Raw genomic sequence first — 23,815 nt, forward strand, 5'->3', positions numbered from 1 at the left:
AACACTTAGCTTAGTGCCTGGCACACAGTTATGATAAATTTACAAATTCCTAATTTTCCAACTTGCCATCATGAAGTCTTTCCATTGTTTCCTACAATACAAGGTAATCTGCTCTGCTGTTATGATCGTGTCAAAGCAACAGAGATGGCTTTAGGACCATGGATGTCCTTCCTTTGCAATATGACTTGGCTACAATAAATAGGAATTTTCCAGAGTTTACTCCACTCAGAGGTCAGTGGGTATCTTGGGCTACTGGTTTTAAGCTGTGTTAGCTTTAGGCAGATCATTAACCTTAAAAGCAACGCTCATCTCTTGACCCTATTTAGTTTTTGCCCACTGACCTACAGAGAAGATTGCTCAACCTACTTTTGAGATAATCCTTTATGTGCATTTATTCACCTATTTGACAATTTTTTGAGCCTTACACCAGACACTATTTTCCAACTTAGGGTTAGCATGTAAAACAAGAAAAACATTAGACCGTATTTCTTTTCAAAGGTATGAATAAACGAGGAGTTGGGACAGTTGTAAATGAGCACAATAACCTGTAAAAATTCATTCATTCAGTTAACAATATGCTAGAATCTTAAAAAAATAAAGATTAAAAATTAGTAGCTAATGTCATCCTCATTTGTGTTTCTGTCATGTTGAAGTAGCCTGTATAAGAATCGGGCTCTTGTTGAGCACATCCAGATGTGGATAAAGCCCCAGAAAACATCTATTTAACAGCATTAGACATTAGAGGTGCCAAGTTTCTGGGAAAGGGAAGGGGTAACCCAGAGATATACCCATTTGAATGCAGAGTTCCAAAGGAGAGCAAGGAGAGATAAGAAAGCCTTCCTCAGTGATCAGTGCAAAGAAACAGAGGAAAACAATAGAATGGGAAAGACTAGAGATCTCTTCAGGAAAATTAGAGATACCAAGGGAACATTTCATGCAAAGATGGGCTCAATAAAGGACAGAAATGGTATGGACCTAACAGAAGCAGAAGATATTAAGAAAAGGTAGCAAGAATACATAGAAGAACTGTACAAAAAAGATCTTCACAATCCAGATAATCACAATGGTGTGATCACTCACACTCACCTAGAGCCAGACATCCTGGAATGTGAAGTCAAGTGGGCCTTAGGAAGCATCACTATGAACAAAGCTAGTGGAGGTGATGGAATTCCAGTTGAGCTATTTCAAATCCTAAAAGATGATGCTGTGAAAATGTTGCACTCAGTATGCCAGCAAATTTGGAAAACTCAGCAGTGGCCATAGGACTGGAAAAGGTCAGTTTTCATTCCAATCCCAAAGAAAGGCAATGCCAAAGAATGCTCAAACGACTGCACAATTGCACTCATCTCACAGGCTAGCAAAGTAATGCTCAAAATTCTCTAAGCAAAGCTTCAACAGTATGTGAACTGAGAAATTCCAGGTGCTCAAGCTGGAATTAGAAAAGGCAGAGGAACCAGAGATCAAATTGTCAACATCCATTGGATAATACAAAAAGCAAGAGAATTCCAGAAAAAACATCTACTTCTGCTTCATTGACTATGCCAAAACCTTTGACTGTGTGGATCACAACAAATTGTGGAAAATTCTTCAAGAGATGGGAATACCAAACTGTCTTATCTGTCTCCTGAGAAATCTGGATGCAAATCAATAAGCAACAGTTAGAACCGGACATGGAACAATGGACTGGTTCCAAATTTCAAAAGGAGTACATCAAGGCTGTATATTGTTACCCTTCTTGTTAGACTTATATGCAGATTACATCATGAGAAATGCCAGGCTGGATGAAGCACAAGCTGGAATCAAGATAGCCAGGAGAACTATCAATAACCTTGGATATGCAGATGACACCACACTTATGGTAGAAAGCAAAGAGGAACTGAAGAGCCTCTTGATGAAAGTGAAAGAGGAGAGTGAAAAAACTGGCTTAACACTCAACATTCAAAAAACTACAATCATAGCATCCAGTTCCACCATTTCATGGCAAATAGATGGGGAAACAATGGAAACAGTGAGAGACTTTATTTCCTTGGGCTCCAAAATCACTGCAGATGGTGAGTGCAGCCGTGAAATTAAAAGACGCTTGCTCCTTGGAAGAAAATCTACGACAAATCCAGACAGCATATTAAAAATAAGAGACATTATTTTGTCAACAAAGATCTGTCTAGTCAAAGCTATGGTTTTTCCAGTAGTCATGTATGGATGTGAGAGCTGGACCATAAAGAAAGCTGAGTGCCAAAGAATTGATGCTTTTGAGCTATGGTGTTGAAGAAGACTCTTGAGAGTCCTTTGGACTGCAAGATGATCAAACCAGTTCATCCTAAAGGAAATCAGTCCTGAATATTCATTGGAAGGACTGATGCTGAAGCTGCAGCTCCAGTACTTTGGTCACCTGATGGGAAGAACTGACTCTTTGGAAAAGACCCTGATGCTGGAAAGATTGAAGGCAAGAGAAAGGAATGACAGAGGATGAGATGGTTGGGTGGCATCACGGACTCAATGGACATGAGTCTGAGCAAGTTCTGGGAGTTGGTGTGCTGCAGTCCATGAGGTTCAAAAGAATCAAACAGGACTGAGCGACTGAACTGAGCTGAACTGAACTGATGCAACACCAAGCCTCGGATTGTGCCTCAACAGCAAGGTAGATGAATCTTACAAATATAACCTTGAATGAAAGAAGCCAGATGCAACATTGTACATTGGTATGATTCTATGTCTGTAAAGTTAAACAATCAGCAGAATTAGTCTGTGTTGCTAAAAGTCAAGATAACGGATACGCTTGTGGGAAGATGGGAAGTAACTGGAGAAGGCCCCCCCTCCCACCTTATTAACGTTCCTTTCCTTGTGTTATATGCTTGTGCTCACTTTGCGATAATTCATCGTTGTATACTTGGGACATGTGACGTTTCATGTATGTTTATTACATTCAAGACAAAGTTTTTAAACTCTCTCTAAATTCGGAAGACTTGCCCCAGGCAGAGCTCATAGACTTCCGGAGGAAGTCTGCCCCAGTCTGAACCTGCGCTTCACCAGATCTCAGCCTTCAGCACAGGGTTGCAGGAGACCATTTTATGGGGGTTGGGGGTTGGAGAACTTCTGGGAGGGACCCGGAGTGGGCATCCGAGACGCTGTGGAGGAAGAGTCTGAGGATCCCTGAAAATTGTGTTCAAAATGTTGTACATACGCGTGCACATGCCTTCCTAGAGGAGGGATCCACAGGTTTCACCTCGTCTACCGCTCCTCAGTCCCGAAAGGGAGGGCCACGCAAGAGGTGATGTCTAGGTCAAGGAACCCGCAATCTAGCTCCTAACCTGGGGCCCAGGCTGTCACACTCACCTTGGGCCTCAGTGTCTCTCTCCAGCGGTCTCCGGGGTTGCTGCGGCTCGTACATCTTGGTGCGGACCTCTCGCTGGCCAGCGGAGATCCCGCCTCGCAGCTCCCGGCGCTGGGCAGAGATGCAGCCGAGGCTCGGCTGTTGAGATGCCGGCGCAAGGGATGGGGGTGTGGCGAGGGCGATCCGCCGGAAGAGCGAACCTTTGGGAGGAGGCGGATCCGCCCCCTCGCGGGCAGGTAAAGCTAGTTGAGGCCCCGGGAGCCGGGTAGGTGTCGCGCGCCGACGAGGAGAATGAGGCTCGTCTGCTCCCTGCTGTGCGCTGCCGCCCTGGGTGAGTGCGCGCTGGAAGCTGGGTGAGGGCGGCCCCTAGGATGGGGATCGGGTACCAGCAGAGGGTCAGCCACGGCGGGACGCTACACTGCCTGGGCTAGGGCGGCTTCAAAGTAGCCCAGAGTCTGGCTGGCTGCAAAGTGCCTTCCACCCCCGGAGGTGCATCAGTACACCCGACAGGCAGTCGCCCTTGAAGAAACCCTATAGCCTAGGACAGCAGTTCACAAACTCCTATGACCAGCCGGCCAAATTCTGCCAGCCGCCTGATATACAGCAGACTGAGCTAAGAATGGGTTTTACATCTTCACATGGGTGGAAGAAAACAAAAAGAAAAATAGTTTTGACACATGAGAATTAAATGAAATTCAAACGTCAGCGTTCATAAAGAACACCTCACAGCAACAGGATCAGGCTCATTCAGTTAAGTCCTATCCACGGCTGCTTTTGGGCTTCCCAGGTGGCTCAGTGGTAAAGAATTCTCCTGCCAGTGCAGGATACGCAGGTTTGATTTCCGGGTGGAGAAGATTCCCTTGGAGGAGGAAATAGTAACCCACTCCAGTATTCTTGCGGGGAAAATCCCATGGACAGAGGGACCTGGCAGGCTACAGCCCATAGAGTCGCAAAGAGTCAGACCTGACTCAGCGTCGAAACAATAACAACAACAATAGCTGCTTTCAGGATTTAAGGCAGCGTTGAGTAGTTGCCGCAGAGTGTATGGCTCACAAAGCTAGTCATTGCCTAGGTAGACCAGTAAGGAAAATGTTCATGACCCCTTGCCTGAAGGCTGTTCATCCCATTTAGAGTGGAGGAAACGGGGTCAGAGGAGAGAACGGACTTTTCCCCCCAGGACTCACAGACTATTAATAGGAGGGGCTGAAGCCCCTGAGGTAATCTTGTCAAGTGTCTAACCAGAAGGATATTTCCTGCACTGAATGTCCAATGCCTCGCATCCCTACTATACACTAGAGAGGTGGACAAATATGGGGGACAAACACCCAGCCTAGAATGAGATCCACCCGCCACTCAGTGCCATGTGACTCTGAGTGGTCCCTTGCCCTCTCTGAGCTAATTTACTCCTCAGTTCAGTAGAAATTACTTTTTCACAACAAACACAGCTGCTGTGCACGTGATGTGAGGTCATGTGCCTAAGGGCAGAGCTCTCGGCACAGATGCGTTATCACTGGGAAAAAATCCTGCCCTTAAATGAAGGGGGCCCCTTCCTGTGTTGGGATACGGGCACGGCTCTTGGTTGGGTAATTGTAAGGAAGGTAACAGTACAAGGTCACTGAGCTCATGCAGGTGGAAGCCCTCCCAGGCTGAACGACTGGGTTCCGTCCAGCCCTGGTTCTGTCAGGTCTCAGGTTGTCTTAAGTCATTTCTGGGGCAGCGTATCTATCATGGGGGGAGGGGTAACCTGGGCTGGGCAGAAGAAGGCAGGGTATGCAAGGAGTGCTTTCTGGGCCTCCCTGGCCAGTGGCTGCCATCTAGGGCCACAGAGGGAGCTCTGCTGGGGCTGAGGAAGGCTGGCAGGGTTGCTGCTGCTGTGGTCCAGCTATGGCCACGGGAAATCTATGTGCAGCCCCTTGGTCTCTCCCCGTTCTCCCTGAACAGTGTTTGGGTTGTTTGTTCTTCTCCACCCTTCGCCTGGCAGTGTCAGGCACTGACACTCTCCCAGTCAGCTCTGTGTTTACTAAACAGAGGCGAGAGCTGCCTCTCCTCTGTCCTCGGCCCACTCCACCCCAACATTTCATCCCTCTTGGCCCTCGGCAAGGCTGGAATTGGGGACTGGCTTTCTTCAAAGCTCAGTGTTCTTTTCCAATAAAAATTCTTCAGGTGGCAGATGACAGGAATGTGACCAAACTAGTTAAACTAAAATTGTCAGTGGAGAGGGGGTGGTGGTTAGGAAACGTAAGAGCCAAGAACCAGGGGCTCAGAACAGCCTGTCCCTCCACCTCGGCTTCCGCCTTTCTCGATCTTTTGCTCTTCTGGGGAAGAGATTTCTCCGCACAGTGAGCATGGGCCACCAGATTGAAATATTCGAGGTGGGCTCTGAGTACCCCTTCTTGAAACTGTCACATGATCTGATGGAGTGTTATTGATGGCTGGTGTAGTTTAGGCTATTTGACTCCATTGACCCTTAGCTTGTTTACATACACTCTCTTTCTTTTTAAAATAACTTTTACTTACATTTAAGATAATGCCTTTCTTTATGTACACATACAGTTCAATGAATTTCAACAAATATGCCTACCCACATAACTACCACCACAATCAAAACACAGAACATTTCCGTCACTCTCAAACTGTCCACTATCCCTTCCTAGTCATTCCCATTTTTTCCCACTTTAGATAAGTTTTTCCTTTTCTAAGATTTCACATAAATGGAATTATATAGTACCTAGTCTTTTGTGTCTGGCTAATTTCATTCAGCATAATTGTTTAGAGATTCATCTACATTGTTGTTCACTCCTTTTTACTGCTTAGTAGTATTTCACGATGTGTCTTTACTGCAGTTTGTTTTCCATTACTTTCTTAGTGGATGTTTAGATTGTCTTCAGTTCAGTTCAGTCGCTCAGTCATGTCTGACTTCTTGTGACCCCATGAACTGCAGCATGCCAGGCCTCCCTGTCCATCACCAACTCCTGGAGTTTACCCAAACTCGTGTCCGTTAAGTCACTGATGTCATCCAACCATCTCATCCTCTGTCGTCCCCTTCTCCTCCTGCCCTCAATCTTTCCCAGCAAATGAGTTAGCTCTTTGCATCAGGTGGTCAAAGTATTGGAGTTTCAGCTTCAACATCAGTCCTTCCAATGAACACCCAGGACTAATCTCTTTTAGGATGGACTGGTTGGATCTCCTTGCAGCCCAAGGGACTCTCAAGAGTCTTCTCCAACACCACAGTTCAAAAGCATCAGTTCTTTGGCGCTCAGCTTTCTTTATAGTCCAACTCTCACATCTATACATGACTACTGGAAAAACCATAGCCTTGACTAGATGGACTTTTGTTGACAAAGTAATATCTCTACTTTTTAATATGCTGTCTAAGTTGGTCATAACTTTCCTTCCAAGGAGTAAGCGTCTTTTAATTTCATGGCTGCAGTCACCATCTGCAGTGATTTTGGAGCCCCCCAAAATAAAGTCAACCACTGTTTCCACTGTTTCCCCATCTATTTGCCATGAAGAGATGGGACTGGATGCCATAATCTTAGTTTTCTGAATGTTGAGCTTTAAGTCAGCTTTTTCAGGTTGGGGATATTATGACTAAAACTGCTTTGACTATTAGTATCCAGGTCTTTGGGTGGACATATATTTTTATTTCTTTTGGGTGAATATCGAAGAGTAGCATTGCTGGGTCATAAGGGTAAGTGTATGTTTAACTTGTTAAGAAAATGTCAATTTTTTTGAGTAGTTGTACCATTTTACATTCCTACCACCAATATGAGAATTTCAGTTGCTCTACATCCTGCTAACACTTGGTGTTGTCAGTATTTTCACAGTTAGCCTTTCTAATAGATACATGTGGTAGCTCACAATGGTTTTAAATTGCATTTCTCTGAAAAGTAATAATGCTGAAGATTTTTTTCATGTTTTTATTGGCCACTTGTATATCTTCTTTTATAAAGTATCTATACAAATATTTCCCTATTTTTCAACTGGATTATTTGACTTCTTGAGTTAAAAAGCCCTTTATATTTTCTAAATGCAAGTCCTTGGTCAGATAAAGTGTATTACTTACACTTTATTTACATATTACTCAGTCATTTCCAACTCTTTGTGACCCCATGGACTATAGCCCACTAGGCTCCTCTGTCGTGGAATTCTCCAGTCAAGAATACTGGAGTGGGTAGCCATTTCCTTCTCCAGGGTATCTTCCCCACCCAGGGATCAAACCTGGGTCTTCAACATGCAGGTAGATTCTTTACTGTCTGAGCCACCAGGGATAGATGTATTATAAATATTTACTCCAAATTTGTGGCTTAGTTTCCCATTTTCTAAATGATTTCTTCTGAAGAGCAAATGTCTTCCATTTTGATCAGGTTCACTTACCTAATTTTCATTTTTTGTTATTATGTTTTGTGTCATCTCTAAAAATATAACTGGCTAGCCCCACAAGTTGCAGTATTTTCCTCTTTATTTTTAGTTTTATAGCTTCAGGTTTTGTATTTTGGTTTATGATACATTTTTAGTTAATTTTTGTGTGTGGTGTAAAGAAAGGGTTGTGATTCATGTTTCTTGTATGGATATCTGGTTTTTCCAGGACTTGTTTTGGAAAAGAATATCCTTTCATCGCAGAATTACCTTGACAGCTTTGTTGAAAATCTACTGCCTCTATAGTAGTAGTAGTGTTATAGTATAGTAGTAGTTTTAGTTGCTCAGTTGAGTCTGACTCTTTTCGATCCCATGGACTATAGTCCACCTGGCTCCTCTTTCCATGGGATTCTCCAGGCAAGAATACTGGAGCGGATTGCTGTTCTCTTATCCAAAGGATCTTCCTGACCCGAGGAACAAACCTGGGTCTCCTGCATTGCAGGCAGATTCTTTACTGTTTGAGCTACAGGGAAGACCCATTGCCTCTATATGGGTCAATTTCTAAACTGTTCTGTTACATTAAGCTTTAATCTCTCCTTATGACAAGATCATGTTGCTTTGGTTACTATAGCTTTATAAGTCTTGAAATCAGATAGTATAAATCCTCTGACTCTATTGTGCTACTTCAGTGTTGGTTTGGCCATATAGATATTTTGCATATCCAAACACAGTTTTGAATCAGGTTATCAATTTCTATAAAAAGCAAGATTAGGTTTGGAGTTTTATTGAGATAGCATTTATAGATTATTTTGAGGTGAGTTGACATCTTAATATTGAGTTTTCTAATCCATGAACATTCTATATCTATTTATTTAGGTCTTCTTTCATTTATCTTGGGAGTATTTTGTAGTTTTCATGTACAGGTCTTATTCATAATTTGTTGAACTTATCTCTAGATAGGTCATTGTAAGTAGTATTTTTAAAGTTTCATTCTTGTAGTTTTTGTCTTTTCAGCATGGTAGAGATCCAGTTGATTTTAGAATATTAACCTCAAATCTGATGATCTTCCTAAACTCATTTATTCCTTAAAGTTTTCTTTGTAGAGAAACATGTTATCTATGAATATAGACAATTTTGTATCTTCTTTTCCAATCTGTGTGGCTTTTGTTTCTCTCTTGAGCTTTGTTAAAATGATTAAGACCTCTATTACAATGTTAGAAGTGATGAGACTGTCTATCTTTGACTTGTTTCTGACCTGAGAGGGAAAGCATTCAGTCCTTCACCATTATGTATGACAGTAAGTGTGATTTTTTTGTAGATGCTCTTTATCAGGTTGAGGACATTTCTTTCTATTCTTATTTTGGAATTTTTAATTGGCTAGTACCTTTTCTGTTCTATTGAGATTATCATATGGATTTTTTTATTTTATTCTGTAATATGGTGAACTATACTGATTAATTTTTGCACTTATTTTAACTTTTCATTCCTGGGTAAGGGATAAATATGTGTGTGTGTGTGTCTGTGTCTGTGTGTGTGTGTGTGTGTGTGTATTCATGTACTCAAAAAATTTTTGGCTGGATTTGATTTGTTAATATTTTTTGATTTGTTAATGTTTTGTAAATGATTTTTGTGTCTGTGTTCATGGGGGATATTTGGCTGTAGTTTATTTTGTCTTTAATGTCTTTGTTTGGACTTGGTATCAAGTTAATGTTGGGTTTAGAAAATGGATATTTTTTCTAAGGAGTATTTTCTAGGAGTATTACTTTCTCCTCTACTTTATAAGATAGTTTGTGTAGCACTGATGAGATTTCTGTTTTAAGTGTTTGATCGAATTCATCAGTGCAACCACCTGGGTCTAGAACTTCCTTTAACATTCATTGTAGTGCAAGTTTACTGAACCCAAATTCTCTCAACATTTGTTTGCTTGGAAAAGTTTGTTTTTGCCTTCAATTCTTAAAGTTATTTTCATTGGTTGTAGTATCTAGGTTAGTAAGTTATTTTTCTTTTAGCACTCTAGTGATATCATTCTATTGTCTTTAACTTGTGTGGTTTCTGACAAAAAGGGAGATATTTATTGTCTTTGTTCTTCTGTACCTAATTTTGCCCCTTTTGTCTAGTTGCTTCAGAACTGTGATTTTGTAGTTTTCATAATATTAGGAAATATTCTGACTGAATATTTCTTCCCATATTTTTTCTTGCCCCTTCCCTCCTTTTTTATCCTGGACTCCAGTTACACGTATGTTAGATCACTTGATACTATATGATAAATCACTGAGGCTCAGGTCATTTGTTTTTTGATCTTTTTTTTCTCTGCTTCATTTTGGATAGTTTCTAATAATGTCTTCCAGATCATCTTTTTTCTTCTGTAGTATCTGTTAATCCCACCAGATGGAATTTTCATTTCAGATATTCTATCTCTAGCAATTCTTTTTGGCTCTTTACATCTTACATTAGTATCCTCATTATGCTCAAGTTTTTCTTTTCTGAAGTGGTCACTATTTATGAAAACTATTTCACATATCCATGATCCTCTCCAGTCAGGAGTTCTTTTACACAATACCACAAGGCTTGACTGGTCATTTGACTCTCCCATCCTGTGAATGGCTCCACAGAGAGCCTCAGTTTTAAACTGGCCTTTGAACCTGCCTGTCATTTTGTCAGCCTTGGCCAGGTTCATCTGGATGGTCCTTGGTGCTGATGATACAGTTGCTGGTGGAGCATTTCCATGGGCAGTACAGGTCCACAAACTTGCCGGCATCATTCTTCATGCTTAGCGCGCATGTGGTGACTCCACAACTAGTGTGAGAGCAGAAAGGAAGTGCCACCTCCCCTGGCAGCACTGATGTCCATGCTTTTTAAAAAATCTCTGAGCATACTTTCAACATTTTAAATAGCTGTTTTAAAGTTATTTTCTGTTAATTTCCTCATCTCTTTTTTACTTCTGGGTCTGATCCTATTGGCTGATTTTCCTCCTGGTTATGGCTTACATTTTCCTGCACCTTCACATGTGTACTAATTTTATTGGTTGCTAGATGTGGTGAATTTTACCTTACTGATACTGGGTTTGTTTTTAATTTAAGGGGTGTCAACCTTTTTTCTGGCAGGCACTCATAATGTCTTCAGATCAGCTAATATTTTACTAATCTTGAAAATACTAATATTTTCAAGATTAGTTTTCAAGATGCTTAGGCTATGTCTAGATTACTTTTCTTTCTAGATCTAGTTTAGCTTACTTCTGGAATCTTTCAAAAATGCACTATTTACTCAATAAGATTTTATCCACTCTGAATGGTGTGAACTCAAATGATTCTTAACCCCGTTTGAACTCTGTGAAATGTTTGGTTTAAGGTCCCCATTAAATTTTCTTTCCCTAGCAGCTGTCCTTGCCTGGCCTCCACAATGATCAGATTGATAATTAGCCAGAATCTCCAGGGTGTGAAAATTCTGGATCTCTATTTCTCTCTCTTTCTACTTTCTTTTTGCACTCCCTGCTCTTTGGTACCCTATGCTGTACATTCTTACTTGCCTCTGCCTTGCCAAACTACGATCTCTGTCTCCTCAGCTTAAAATGACCATCAGACTGTTTCCTCCTCTGCCCTGCCGTCTGGTCATTTTGTCCAGGAAGAAAGCTAGAGTGATTTCAGGGCTTACTTTATTTGTTTCCCTTCTCTCAAGGATCATAGTTGCAAACTTCCTGTTGCCCAGTGTTTTAAAACATTCTTTTTTCATATGTTTTTTCCCAGGGTTTTTTTTTTTTTAATCTTTTTTTCAGTTGTTTAAAGTGCTAGGGCAAGTCCCATATCAGTTATCTCTCACAGGTGGAAACAGAAGTCTATCTGGTTTAATTTTTTTTGTTTTGTGTTTTCTTTGTTTCGCTTAGTTCCCTGTTTTAGTACCATGATTTTGTCAAGGTTTTAGCTTTTCCCTAACGATGCAAATATCATTCACCCTATTTTATATTCACACTGAATGAACTATGGCTATCACTGGGGAGAGGGAAGGAGTGAGGGGTAATATAGAAGTAGGAGAGGGGGAAAAAAGGTTATTATAGGATTGTATGAAATCAGCTGTGTGATACTTTGGAAAATTGTAAAGCACTGACACTTTCATTCAATAAAAAAATAATTTAAAAACATCAGTAGTGCAAAAGCTGCAGGTTTAGTCATTTCAACATAAGCAAAAGTGATGGAAAATACAGACCTTCTGTAGAAGCTTTCACAGTAAGTGTATACTTTTGAAAAAGGAAAAAACTGCAATTGTATACAGTAGCTCTTTGTGTAACTTAATCTACTTATAAAGCTATTTTCATTTATAGAGTTGTATTGTCTCCATGGTTACCAGTCATTTACAAGAGCAGAATGTTTTAAGAATATGCATTGGCAAGCAGAGTAAACATGCTTTGAAAGGCTCAAAATGCAACGTGAGTTATAACGTTGCACACTTCTATTCTGCATAAGGGCACATGGCCCAGCAGCTCCACTCTCTCACTGGCTCTCCTACCCTGGGTGGCTGCTATCAAATGGGCCTGTTCAAACGAAGCTGAAGCACTCCATTTGTCACTTCCTGTCTTTGGTATAGATTTTTCTGAGTGAAATTTTATATCTCTTGCCCCATTTATTTTTGTATTTCCTACTTATAGGCAGTTAAAGAGCAATTACAGGTTTTGGAGTCAAACAGACCTGGGGGTTTCAAGGGTTAGCTTCATTTCTAGCCTCTGATAGGTTTTTTTGTTTGCTTGCTTAAACTCATCTACAAAATGGGAACATCAGTATTTAACTGGCAAGACAGTTCCAGCAGCTCGAGAAGGGTTGTGAGTGTGGCCCACTGCCTGACACACAGGGCCTCCTCAAAAACTGGTAGCTGTGACTACTGTTACTTTCATCTGGATTTCAACTAAGTTGACATATTGCCCAAATATTGCAAATTTGTAAACAGCATTTTGCTTTCATAATACTGTCAACACTAATTACAACAGTTTAAAGGGCTAGTGAAATGAACTGACACTGATTTTAATGCCCCAGCAGTTACTACTATGGAAGGCTGAAGTATCCAATGTCAAGACAAAGATTCAGGTTCCAACTTCCCTTCCATAAGATTTTTTTCTTTTTTGAGGTGAAATTCACTAACATAAAATTAGTCATTTAAAAGTATGCAATTCAGGGACTTCCCTGGTGGGTCAGGGGCTAAGATTCTGCACTTTCAATGCAGGGAGTCCAGGTTCAATCCCTGGTCAGGGAACTATATCTCACATGCCACAACTGAGAGTTTGCATGCAGCAACTAGAGATCCCGTGTGCCGTAACCAAGACTTGGTGCAACCAAATAAATAAGCAAATATTTAGTGATTAAATGAAGGTATAGATTGAGTAGTATTCAGTATTCACAAGGTTATACAGATACCACCTCTATCCGGTTCCAGCATGACTATCCTGTAGTCATCCTCCTCCCCCAGCCCCTGGCCACCACCAGTTTGCATCTTGATAGATTTACTTATTCAGGATATTTCATATAAATGGAATGATATAATGTATAGCCACTTGTGTCTGACTTCTTTCATTTAATATATTATTTTTGAGATTTATCAATGCTGTAGCATTGCTTTATTCTTTTTATGGTAGATTACATTCTGTTGTATGGATATACTATATATTGCTTATCAAGTCATTCCTTGCTGTACATTTGGGTTGTTCCCACCTTTTTTGACCATTGCAAAAAGTGCTGCTGTGAATATTTGTGTATATGTATTTGAGTCAGTTCAGTTCAGTCCCTCAGTCATGTCTGACTCTTTGAGACCCCATGGCCTGCAGCACTCCAGGCTTCCCCCATCACCAACTCCTGGAGCTTGCTCAAACTCATGTCCATCAAGTTGGTGATGCCATCCAACCATCTCATCCTCTATCATCCCCTTCTCTTCCTGCCTTCAGTCTATCACAGGATCAGGGTCTTTTCATATGAGTCAGTTCTTCACGTCAGGTGGCCAAAGGATTGGAGTTTCAGTTTCAGCATCTGCCCTTCCAATGAATATTCAGGACTGATTTCCTTTAGGATGGACTCGTTTGATCTCCTTGCAGTCCAAGGGACTCTCAAAAGTCTTCTCCAACACCACAGTTCAAAACATCAGTTCTTCAGTGCTCAGCTTTCTTTATGGTCCAACTCTCACATCCATATATGACTACTGGAAAAACCATACGTTTGGCTAGACGGACCTTTGTCAGCAAAGTAATGTCTGTGCTTTTTGATATGCTATCCAGGTTTGTCATAGCTTTTCTCCCAAGGAGCAAGCGTCTTTTAATTTCATGGCTGCAGTCACCATCTGCAATGATTTTGGAGCCCAAGAAAATAGTCTCTCACTGTTTCCATTGTTTTCCCATCTATTTGCCATGAGATGATGGGATCAGACACCAGGATCTTTGTTTTCTGAATGTTGAGTTTTAAGCCAACTTTTTCACTCTCTTTTACTTTTATCAAGAGGCTCTTCAGTTCCTCTTCACTTTCTGCCATAAGGGTGGTATCATCTGCAAATCTGAGGTTATTGTTAATTCTTCTGGCAATCTTGATTCCAGCTTGTGTTTCATCCAGCCCAACATTTCGCATGGTCTACTCTGCATATGAGTTAAATAAGCAGGGTGACAATATATAGCCTTGATGTACTCCTTTCCCAACTTGGAACCAGTCTGTTTTTCCATCTCCAGTTCTAACTGTTGCTTCTTGACCTGCATACAGATTTCTCAGGAGTGTTTGAATGCCTGTTTTCAATCCTTTTGGGTATATGCTGCTGCTGCTGCTGCTAAGTGGCTTCAGCTGTGTCCAACTCTGTGCGACCCCATAGATGGCAGCCCACCAGGCTCCCCTGTCCTTGGGATTCTCCAGGCAAGAACACTGGAGTGGGTTGCCATTTCCTTCTCCATTTGGGTATATACTTATACCCAAAAGTATGAGTGGGTGATATAGTAATTCTATATTTAACTTTTGGGGGGTGCTTTTGGCTTTTTTCCCCCAACGGGAAAGGTACAGTCAGAGGAATGGGACCTACCACATAGCCAGTCCAATTTGTGTCTACTCCTCTCAGGCAACCCTTGACCTTGTCTTCAACCTCTCCGTCCAGCAGAGAATGGTGAGTTCTATGGCTCCCTTACACACCTGGCCTCTCTTCCCTAGGGCTGTGTCTGGCTGTCCCTGAGAAAACTGTGAGATGGTGCACTGTCTCGAATCTTGAGGCTAGTAAGTGCTATAGTTTCCAAGACAATATGAAAAAAGTCCTCTCAGTGGATGGTCCTCATGTCACCTGTGTGAAGAGAACCTCTTACCTTGATTGCATCAGGGCCATCGCGGTAAGTCACTACTGTCTAAGAAGAGTGGGGGGAAATCCATACTTTCTAGTTCTTTTTCTGTACTTGCTATAGTTTATTGCTCTAGAACAATTTTCTCCCCAAAGGAACTAGACTTGAAAGTACAGGGACTGTGTGTAGATGAAAATATAGATGCTCAACATTCATTAATAGTGAAAACAGCAATATTAATAATATTTAAACAACTGATAGATAAGGATTCAGTGAGAATGCCCATAGTAAAGCACAGCCAGATTTATACTGAAAGAGAAATGTATAAATAGTCATAAATAAACAAGAAGTTTTAGTGTCACTGTTATTACTTAATACTGTTTTTGGAATTTCTTAGTAATGCAATGATATAAAATGATAGAAACAAACAAAATGTCAATATTTTCAGATGCTTACATGCCTATAAAGCATAATGAAATCAAGAGAAATACTACTATAATTATTAATGAAAAAAGTACTTTGGTAAAAGATTAATATATCACAATTTAATGTCATTTTAACTGTCAGTGGTCACTAGTTGGGGAAAAAGAACCCCAAATTATGATCTTATTTACATGTAAGATGATACATAGAAAAATGTTTCAGGGAAAAAATTGTATGAGAGATCTGCAAGATTACTGTAAATATAATACAAAAACCTGAGACAAATGAACAATATTATTAATAAATTAAAACATATGCTGTATTCCCAGATAGGAAGACTAAACTTTATATATTTGCATATTCTCCCAAAGTTGATTCATAAATTTAATATAATTTTATCAAAATTATATTAAAATTTTTTTAAGTCAATAAAATAACTTTGCAATTCTTAAGTGTGGATGAGAATATAAAATAGTATTATGAAAATTAAAATGAGCAGGGGAGTAGCTGAGGCCTGTCTGAAACTAGAACGTATTTAATAACAGTATTGCAAAGAACAAGGTCCTGGAAGAGAACAAGATTTAGACGTATTTCCAGCTTTCTAAAAGTAGCTAATTATCCACATGATATGATATAGATGCAAACTATGAATGTCCAGCACTATGACACTGGGTTCCAGACTTAATGGTTAGATCCACATAGATTTAGACACTGTGTGACAAGGCAAATTTTCCAAACAAAAGACTGAGAAAGGATTGTTTAATCAGACAATTGGATAGCTATTTAGAAATAAAATCGACTGAGATTTTTAATACATTTACCAAAATAAACTCCTAGCTTGACTCAATTTGACTAATGTAGCTAGATGTAACAAGATAAATCAGAAAAGTAGACAAATTTGGAAATGTAAAAGTTTTAAGTCTCTGACAAAAAAAAAAATTAAAGCCCTAAGCCTACAGAAAACTATATTCACATCAGCTATAACAAAGCAATGTGATCTAAAAGCTATATAAAGATGTCATTTAAATTTATAAGAAATGCTTAAGAATAACAAGCTATAAACAAGCTACTCACAGAAATTACAACTAATGATGATATAAACAAGGAAGGAAAATTCTTCATCCTTTTTAATAATCAAAGAAATGCAAATAAAAGCATCCTTAAAGTAACAGTTTATATTTTTTAATGTAGTATTATTTCTTAAAAGATAGCATTTCTTGCTGATAGTTTTGCATGAAATTGGCATGCATTGCTAATTATACATTATAAATTATAATTTATACATCATTTCTGGAAAAAAATTTGGAAAGATCCTGTAAGGGTCATAAAGATACACACAAGCTTTTATTTATTTTCTGTAATTCTCATTATAAATTATAAATTTGTATGCTGTGCTATGCTTAGTTGCTCAGTCGTGTCTGACTCTTTGTGACCCCATGGACAGCAGCCCACCAGGCTCCTCTGTCCACGGAGATTCTCCAGGCAAGAATACTGGAGTGGTTTGCCATGCCCTCCAGTTGAAGAAAAAAGATTTCCATAAGGGCTAGGAAAATGGTCTAACCTGATTTTTGAGAAGAGGGTGTGAGGTTACTGCTTTTCTCAGGAAGGAAGGAATCCTTGACAGATTCTTGAAGAGGCAATCCAGACTTAAGAGTGTAAAACATGACTCTTATGGATGGAAATGCCAGATGGAAATGGAGAAGAGGGCGACAGAGGATGACATGGCTGGACAGCATCACCTATTTAGTGGACATGAACTTGGGCAAACTCTGGGAACAGTGAGGTGCAGGGAGGCCTGGAATGCTGCAGTCCATGGGATCACAGAGTCGGACACGACTTGGTGACTGAACAACGGCAACATGGATGGAAATATTCTGATTCATTCACTTATCCAACAATATTTGTTGTACTCCTATCAGTAATAAGTGCTGGGCTTTGTTAAGATAAAACAACAGAACACTAACATCCCCACCTTGGTGGAGCTTGCATTCCAAAGGGGAGGACAAACAATAAATGAAGAAGGTTTGTCAGATGGTTGCTAAGGGCTCAGGAGAAAAACAGTGTTTCCAGCATTTGGGAGGTGGTAGTTTTAAAAGCATGGTTGGGGAAAGGTTTTTGAGCCAACATGAGGGAGGTGGAAGAGGTGTGAGCTGTGCAAATATCCCAGGGCATACAAGTGACCCTGGCGGAGGATTAAGTGAGTCTTTCTTGGAGCTGAGGGGCTTCATTCATGCCTGGCCTTTCTTCTTTCAGGCACACGAAGCAGATGCTGTGATGGTGGATGGTGGTTTGGTCTATGAGGCAGGCCTGAGGCCCTACAACCTGAAGCCTGTCGTGGCAGAGTTCTATGGGTCAAAAGATGGTGCGTCCCCCGTGGGGACCCGGGTCTCTGTCCTGACACAGCTGCTGTGGGGGGAGGCAAGGACTCTGTCGGTGTTATACTTGCAGAGAACAAGTTGCTGGGGTTCTTTGTACTGTGGAAGGCTGTCCCCAGTGCTGACCTGTGGAGCTGGGACCTTGGCTCTTTCTGGGAAGCTGTGAACTTTAAGCCTCAATGGGAATGCTGCTGGGTGCTGCTGAGTGAGAGGGGATGTGCTGTCCGGAGTCCACTGCCCACTCAGGGGGGTTGCATCAATGGGACGCCTCTCTGGAGACACATATCCCCGGACAGCCTCTCCTTTTGCCAAGTCCCCTGCAGGTGCTAGAGAATATGGGCAGTGAATGTTGTGAGAAGGGACTTTAAAGAGCTGAAGAATGAGGTGCCTGTCCTATTTGTCCATAAATTTCGCCGGTGTGTGCTGGAGCACAGCTTGCCTCAATCTGAGTCCAACTTGCAGGCCCCGGCAGAATCTTTGGATGCCCTGTGTACCTTCCTCCCACACCTTCACCTTTGTGGCTGTGCTGCAGACAGAGGAGCAGAGAAGGGGAAAAGCAGTAACATCACGATGTTACTAGGATGACTGGGAGCTGTAGGTCCTCCAGTCTATTGCCTTGAAAAGGGACAGTTTGCTTTCTTCAGTCAATCAGGGGCCTTTCCCTTTCCTTTTCTACCTGTTTACTAGAAGGTGCTGCAGGTCCTAGAATCCCCCAGGCTCCACTGCACACACTCTGGAAGTTTGGTAGCAATGATGTGGCATCTTGCCTCGGCCCTTCTTTCTCTGCTGCTTTGCAGATCCACAGACTCACCATTATGCTGTAGCTGTGGTGAAAAAGGGCAGCAACTTCCAGCTGAATCAGCTCCAGGGCAAGAAGTCCTGCCACACAGGCCTGGGGTGGTCTGCCGGGTGGAACATCCCCATGAGGATACTTCTTCCCTCTGACTGGTCCCAAGAAGGTAAGCTGGCCAGGGTGGGGTGCCCTTGGGAAGGGCTCACATGGATTGTATTGGGGCCTTGCAATCATTGCCAGGTGTACGGGTTTCATAATGTCCAAGATGGGGTAAGGACAACTTGCTTTAAACATGTACTGGCTGGATTTGCTGCATCAGCGACCCTTGTGACTGGCAGCTGAGACTTCCCTTCCTTCAGCCAAAGAGACCCTGTCTCTGAGCTCCTGGCAGCCCCACATTCGTGGTATCCCAGCAGTGGGGTTTGACAAGGGCCGTGGTGGAGGCTCATGAGAAAGGGGAGCTCCCTTCCAGCTGCCCAGGAAGACTCTCTAAGGGTGAACACCATACCACCAGCAGTCAGGCCGCAATGCCTAGGGTGAGGGCTGGGGGTGAAGGCAAGAGGAGATGAGTGGACCGGAGCTCAGTTATGATGAGCCAGGGTGAACCGAGGGTGCCTTTTTGTCCCCTGAAAGATAGCCAGATTTTCTGCACTTTGCAAAAGTGTTTCTTTTTGAGCTCTGCCAGCTCTGCAACATTTATGTTTCACCTGTGTTTTGGGCTGCAAAGGTCAGATGGGGTGCTGCAGCCTGGACCACAGCTCTGGCTATATTTTCTTGGGGTTCCATCTTGCTTTGAGTTGTTGGACGTCTGTCTGGGTGGTTATGTTGGCACACCCACTCGCATGAAGCAAGTGAATGCAACCCCCTCCCGTGAATTCCTGGAAGAGGGATCCATCCCCATGAGCCACCATGGGCCCTGGATCAGAAGAGGAGAAAACTGGGTGGGACCATTTCCTGAGATAAGGAAGGACTGTTGGGGTTCCTGAGTGTTTAGATTTCTGTGCTCCCCACCACCACTCCCTAGCCTCTGTGTTGGTGACTGAGCCAGGTGAGGAGCACTGGGGTTGCCTGGTTCAGTGCAGCTCAGCAGCTTTGGAGCCCTGCAGTGGACACGCTGGGAAACTTCTGGAGACCCAGGCCCACACGTGAGCCATCCATGCTTTTGGACCAGGCACCGTTGGCCACCTCTACATGCCCACTTCCTCACAATAGTCTGAAGCAGTGCATTCAAATATCTGCGCTCTCACATAGGGCTACTCACACACACACACACATACACACACACACACACACACACGACCCAGGGGCCCCGCCAGCTCATGCCCTGAAGTCCATGTGTCTGTGTTGAGCAGCAGTGGCCAAGTTCTTCGCGGGCAGCTGCGTCCCCTGTGCGGATCAGTCGAACTTCCCCCAACTGTGCCAACTGTGTGCGGGAAAAGGGATGGACAAGTGTGCCTGCTCCCACCATGAACCATACTTCGGCTACTCGGGGGCTTTCAAGTGAGTGGGGCCCCCTTCTCTTCCTCTCTCTGATGTTGGGGAAACTGAAGAACAGGGAGTAGATGGGGCCTGCCCCAGACCACCTGAAGTGTCCTGGTGAAACCTTGGGTTTTGACTGTCTCCCATGGCACATCCTCATTCCTGCCTGTCCTGCAGAGGAGTCTTCTGTGTGGGGGGGGCTGTCATCTACCCACAGCCTGGAGTCTGGACCAGGGAGGCCTCTGGGATCCATAGACACAGGCTTGAGCACCCAGCCAGGCCGAAGATCAGGTCCTGCCCCGAGCCCTTCACTGGCTGCTCTCTGCCTGAGCATCTCCATGCCGGGTACAAGTGCTGTGTCTCCCCACCTCCTCCTCAGCCCTGTGCCCGAAGGCAGCTTTCCATTCAACATGCCTGCAAGGGACATCACTAACATTCGAAACCCGAGCAAAACTGACCAGGTATCCAGGCTGTCTAGAGTTTTTTATACTCTATGTGCTGTGCTAAGATACTTCAGTCACGTCCAACTCTTTGCAACCCTATAGCCTATCAGGCTCCTCTGTCCATGGGCTTCTCCGGGTGAGAATACTGGAGTGGGTCCTCTATGTAAAAGGCTTTTGACCTAAAAGAAAAAAGTACAAAAACCCTATTGCTTCAGGCTGCCTACAAAGAGGAAGGTGAGGGTCCTTCTTTTGAACCATCCCTCCCCAGAGTTGCCTGGGACAGGGCTTATGGGGCTCCTGCCTATTTCAAACCCGGGCTTGGCTCTGGGGGTTCAAAGACTCCTCAGACAGGGCTGTTGCCTCTGCAAGGACTGACTGAAGCCTGGGAAACTGCAGGCGAAGCCCTGTCAGCCAGTTGCTGGGGCAGAGCATGGGGGGGGGGGGGCTGCTGGCGGAGTGGGGGGTGAGCCTATGTTGTAGACAGTGGCCTGACCACAGCCGTCCTGTTGCTCAGGTGTCTGCAGGACGGTGTGGGGGATGTGAGCTTCGTGAGGCACCTGACGGTATTTGGTAAGTCAGACGGAGGAAGAATCTTGTGGCCACACCCTGGCCAGAGGAACTGCTTCTTTCCTAAGTTTCCTTATATCTAGAGATGGGTCATGCCAAGATCTTTAATGAAATAGAATTTCTGTATAATGACACTTCCATTATTTGTGCTTTGTTTAGTGTTCAGTTTGTTCAGTTTATAAATCTACTGAACAAATTTTCTGAACATTTAAACATTCAGTTCAGTTCAGTTCAGTCACTGAGTCGTGTCTGACTCTTTGCGACCCCATGAATCGCAGCACGCCAGGCCTCCCTGTCCATCACAAACTCCCAGAGTTTACTCAAACTCATGTGCATCGAGTTGGTGATGCCATCCAGCCATCTCATCCTGTCTCGTCCCCTTCTCCTCCTGCCCCATTTAAACATTACTTACCAACTAATAAAGCAAGGTTTAATAATTAGATTCTCTTAGTCACTGAAATGCCAAATTCAGATCTAATCATGATCTCCTGAATGCTTCTTTATAAACAGTTCCTAAATGTTTTCTTTAATCACCTTAAACAAATAAATTCTTATAATGATTGCAGAACTTGTTAGCACATCTCCAATTAAATCTGTTGCAAAGCATTACTACTGTGGACAAAAATGTATTTCTTCTTTATTTCTATGTTAAAAAAAAAAAACCTTTCCAAAGTTTTGGGCAATTTATCAGAAACAAATAAAATAGTGTTTCATATGAATTCAGTTTTCAGAGTCTAGGTTTTATAACCAGTTAAATTTCTATCAGACACAGAACACATTTGTAACACTTAAGATGTTTAAACAAGAGATGTATATTTTATACTCAGTTTATTTTTAAAATCACTGTCTGCTACCTCAAGCAGAATTTTGAGCCTTCACTTTTTCTGGGGGCCTTGATTCCTTGCAGATTGGTCTCTTTCCCTAACATGAAACAGAAGTGTACTGGCTTTGTTCCCTCACCTCAGCCGTTCATAATTCAGTGTTCCCTCATTATAATACACTGACATGGTTTGTTAGCCTTTTGGCAATTGATGTGTGTCTTATTATCAGTAATTTTCATTAGTAGGGGAATCTATGGGTCTCTTCTCCCAAAATCAAGTTACTCTCAATAGTTGTCATTGTAATTTTCTGGGATTGCTCAAGTTGGAACAGTTAGGCCAATGGACAGAATCTTCTAACACTCACTCTGGAGAGCTGAAAACATCCTCACTTTCTGAAAACAACCAGTTGTCTGAGACCATCTAGATTTCCCTTTGCTGAAAGTTGTATGTCCACTATTACACACAATCCTGTGTTACCTTTTAAGTGGGAGTTTCTGAGAGACTGTCTACTGGGCTTAGGGGTGAAAATGAGTTTTGGTGAGCTGCTGCCAGCACTGAGCCCTAGAAAGACTGAGGTGGAAACGTTCTTTCTTTCTGAAGCTATTAGATCATATTGTTCTTTTAACTTTAACATTACAAAATTTGTTTAAATTTTTCTTTTAATATGAAGCTTTAAAATGTGTTTTCTCTGCAACATGTCTGGTTAAATGGAACTGTTCACAGGCACTCTAATTGTACTACTCATTCTCTTTCAGTATAGGATTTTATCAACCTAAGATATGAGTTTTCTAGGGCTGCCATTACAGAGTACAGTCATCTCTCAGTTTACCAGCATTTGCAGGTCGTCAAGTCCCTAGATTACTTATAATACTTAATCAATGTAAATGCTATGCAAATAGTTGATTCCATGGAAAATTCAAGTTTTGCTTTATGGAATTTCCTGGAATTAAAAAAAATCTTTGCAGATGTGGAACCTAGAAATATAGTGAGCGGCTGTAACACACTGAGTGGCTTAAGCAACAGAAATTCATTCTCTGAGTTCTAGAGGCTAGAATTCTAAGATTGGGATGTTGGCAGGGCTGGTTCTTCCTGAGGGCTGTGAGGGAGAATCTGTTCTATGCTCCCCCCACCCCTGCGGCTTCTGATGTTTGCTGGCAGTCTTTGGTGTCATTGGCCTGCAGTTCCATCACCCCAATCTCTGTCTTTCCCTCCACATGGCGTTCTCCCAGTGTGTGTGTGTCTGTTTGTGTCCAAATTTCCCCTTTTGGGAAGGATACCAGTCATATGGGATCAGGAGTCACCCTACTCCACTATGACCTCATCTTTTTGTTTGTTTGTTTCCAAAAAAATCTTTTATTTACAAAAACAGACAACGAGCTAGACTTTGCACAAGGCTGTAGTTTTCCAACCACTGCTCTATCCTGTTTAACGTATTTGTCTATCTATGCATCAGTGCTAAATGGCTTGAATTATAGTTTTTAAGTAATGTTTCACATCTTCTAAGCCCAGCTCTGCTTCAACTCATTTTGCTTTTTCTCCAAAATGTCTTATTATTCTTGGTACATTGCAGTTCCATATAGATTTTTTTCTGTTTTTTTTTTTTTTTTAGTTGACTAAAGTCTACACTTTCCTAACTTTTTACCTAATGTGTTTTTTCTGTGCTAGTATTCTAAGATACCAGTTACAACCTCATCTTAACTGATTACCCCTGTACTGTCTCTATTTCCAAATAAGGTCATATTCTGAGGTGCTGGGGATTAGGACCTCAACATATGAATTTTAGGGGGACACAGTTCAACCCAGAATACCTTCTAATACCTAGACTAGGGGAGCCAAAGAGTCTGTTTTCCTCACATGGTTTTTTGGTCCTTCTTTGTACCTGTATAGTATCCTGACTGGGTCCATTGGCCTTCATCCATCTCTCAACCCGCTGCCACCTTCCCCC

At 42.2% G+C, this 23,815-nt stretch overlaps 1 protein-coding gene across 2 annotated transcripts in view; it reads left to right on the forward strand.

The window, feature by feature from the left end:
- Nucleotides 1-3,519: 3,519 nt before the first annotated feature.
- Nucleotides 3,520-23,815, forward strand: part of LOC122676024 (inhibitor of carbonic anhydrase-like) — a 43,125-nt gene continuing 22,829 nt past the window's right edge. For both annotated transcript variants that reach the window (XM_043875306.1, XM_043875307.1), the window contains exons 1-6: nucleotides 3,520-3,662; nucleotides 14,848-15,020; nucleotides 17,646-17,754; nucleotides 18,565-18,726; nucleotides 19,913-20,060; nucleotides 20,997-21,052. In XM_043875306.1, the coding sequence (XP_043731241.1) occupies nucleotides 3,623-3,662; nucleotides 14,848-15,020; nucleotides 17,646-17,754; nucleotides 18,565-18,726; nucleotides 19,913-20,060; nucleotides 20,997-21,052 (688 nt within the window). In that variant the 5' untranslated portion in view covers nucleotides 3,520-3,622. The remainder of the gene's footprint in view (nucleotides 3,663-14,847; nucleotides 15,021-17,645; nucleotides 17,755-18,564; nucleotides 18,727-19,912; nucleotides 20,061-20,996; nucleotides 21,053-23,815) is intronic.

Source organism: Cervus elaphus, chromosome 19 (genome assembly GCF_910594005.1).
Source record: "Cervus elaphus chromosome 19, mCerEla1.1, whole genome shotgun sequence".
Lineage (NCBI taxonomy): Eukaryota > Metazoa > Chordata > Mammalia > Artiodactyla > Cervidae > Cervus > Cervus elaphus.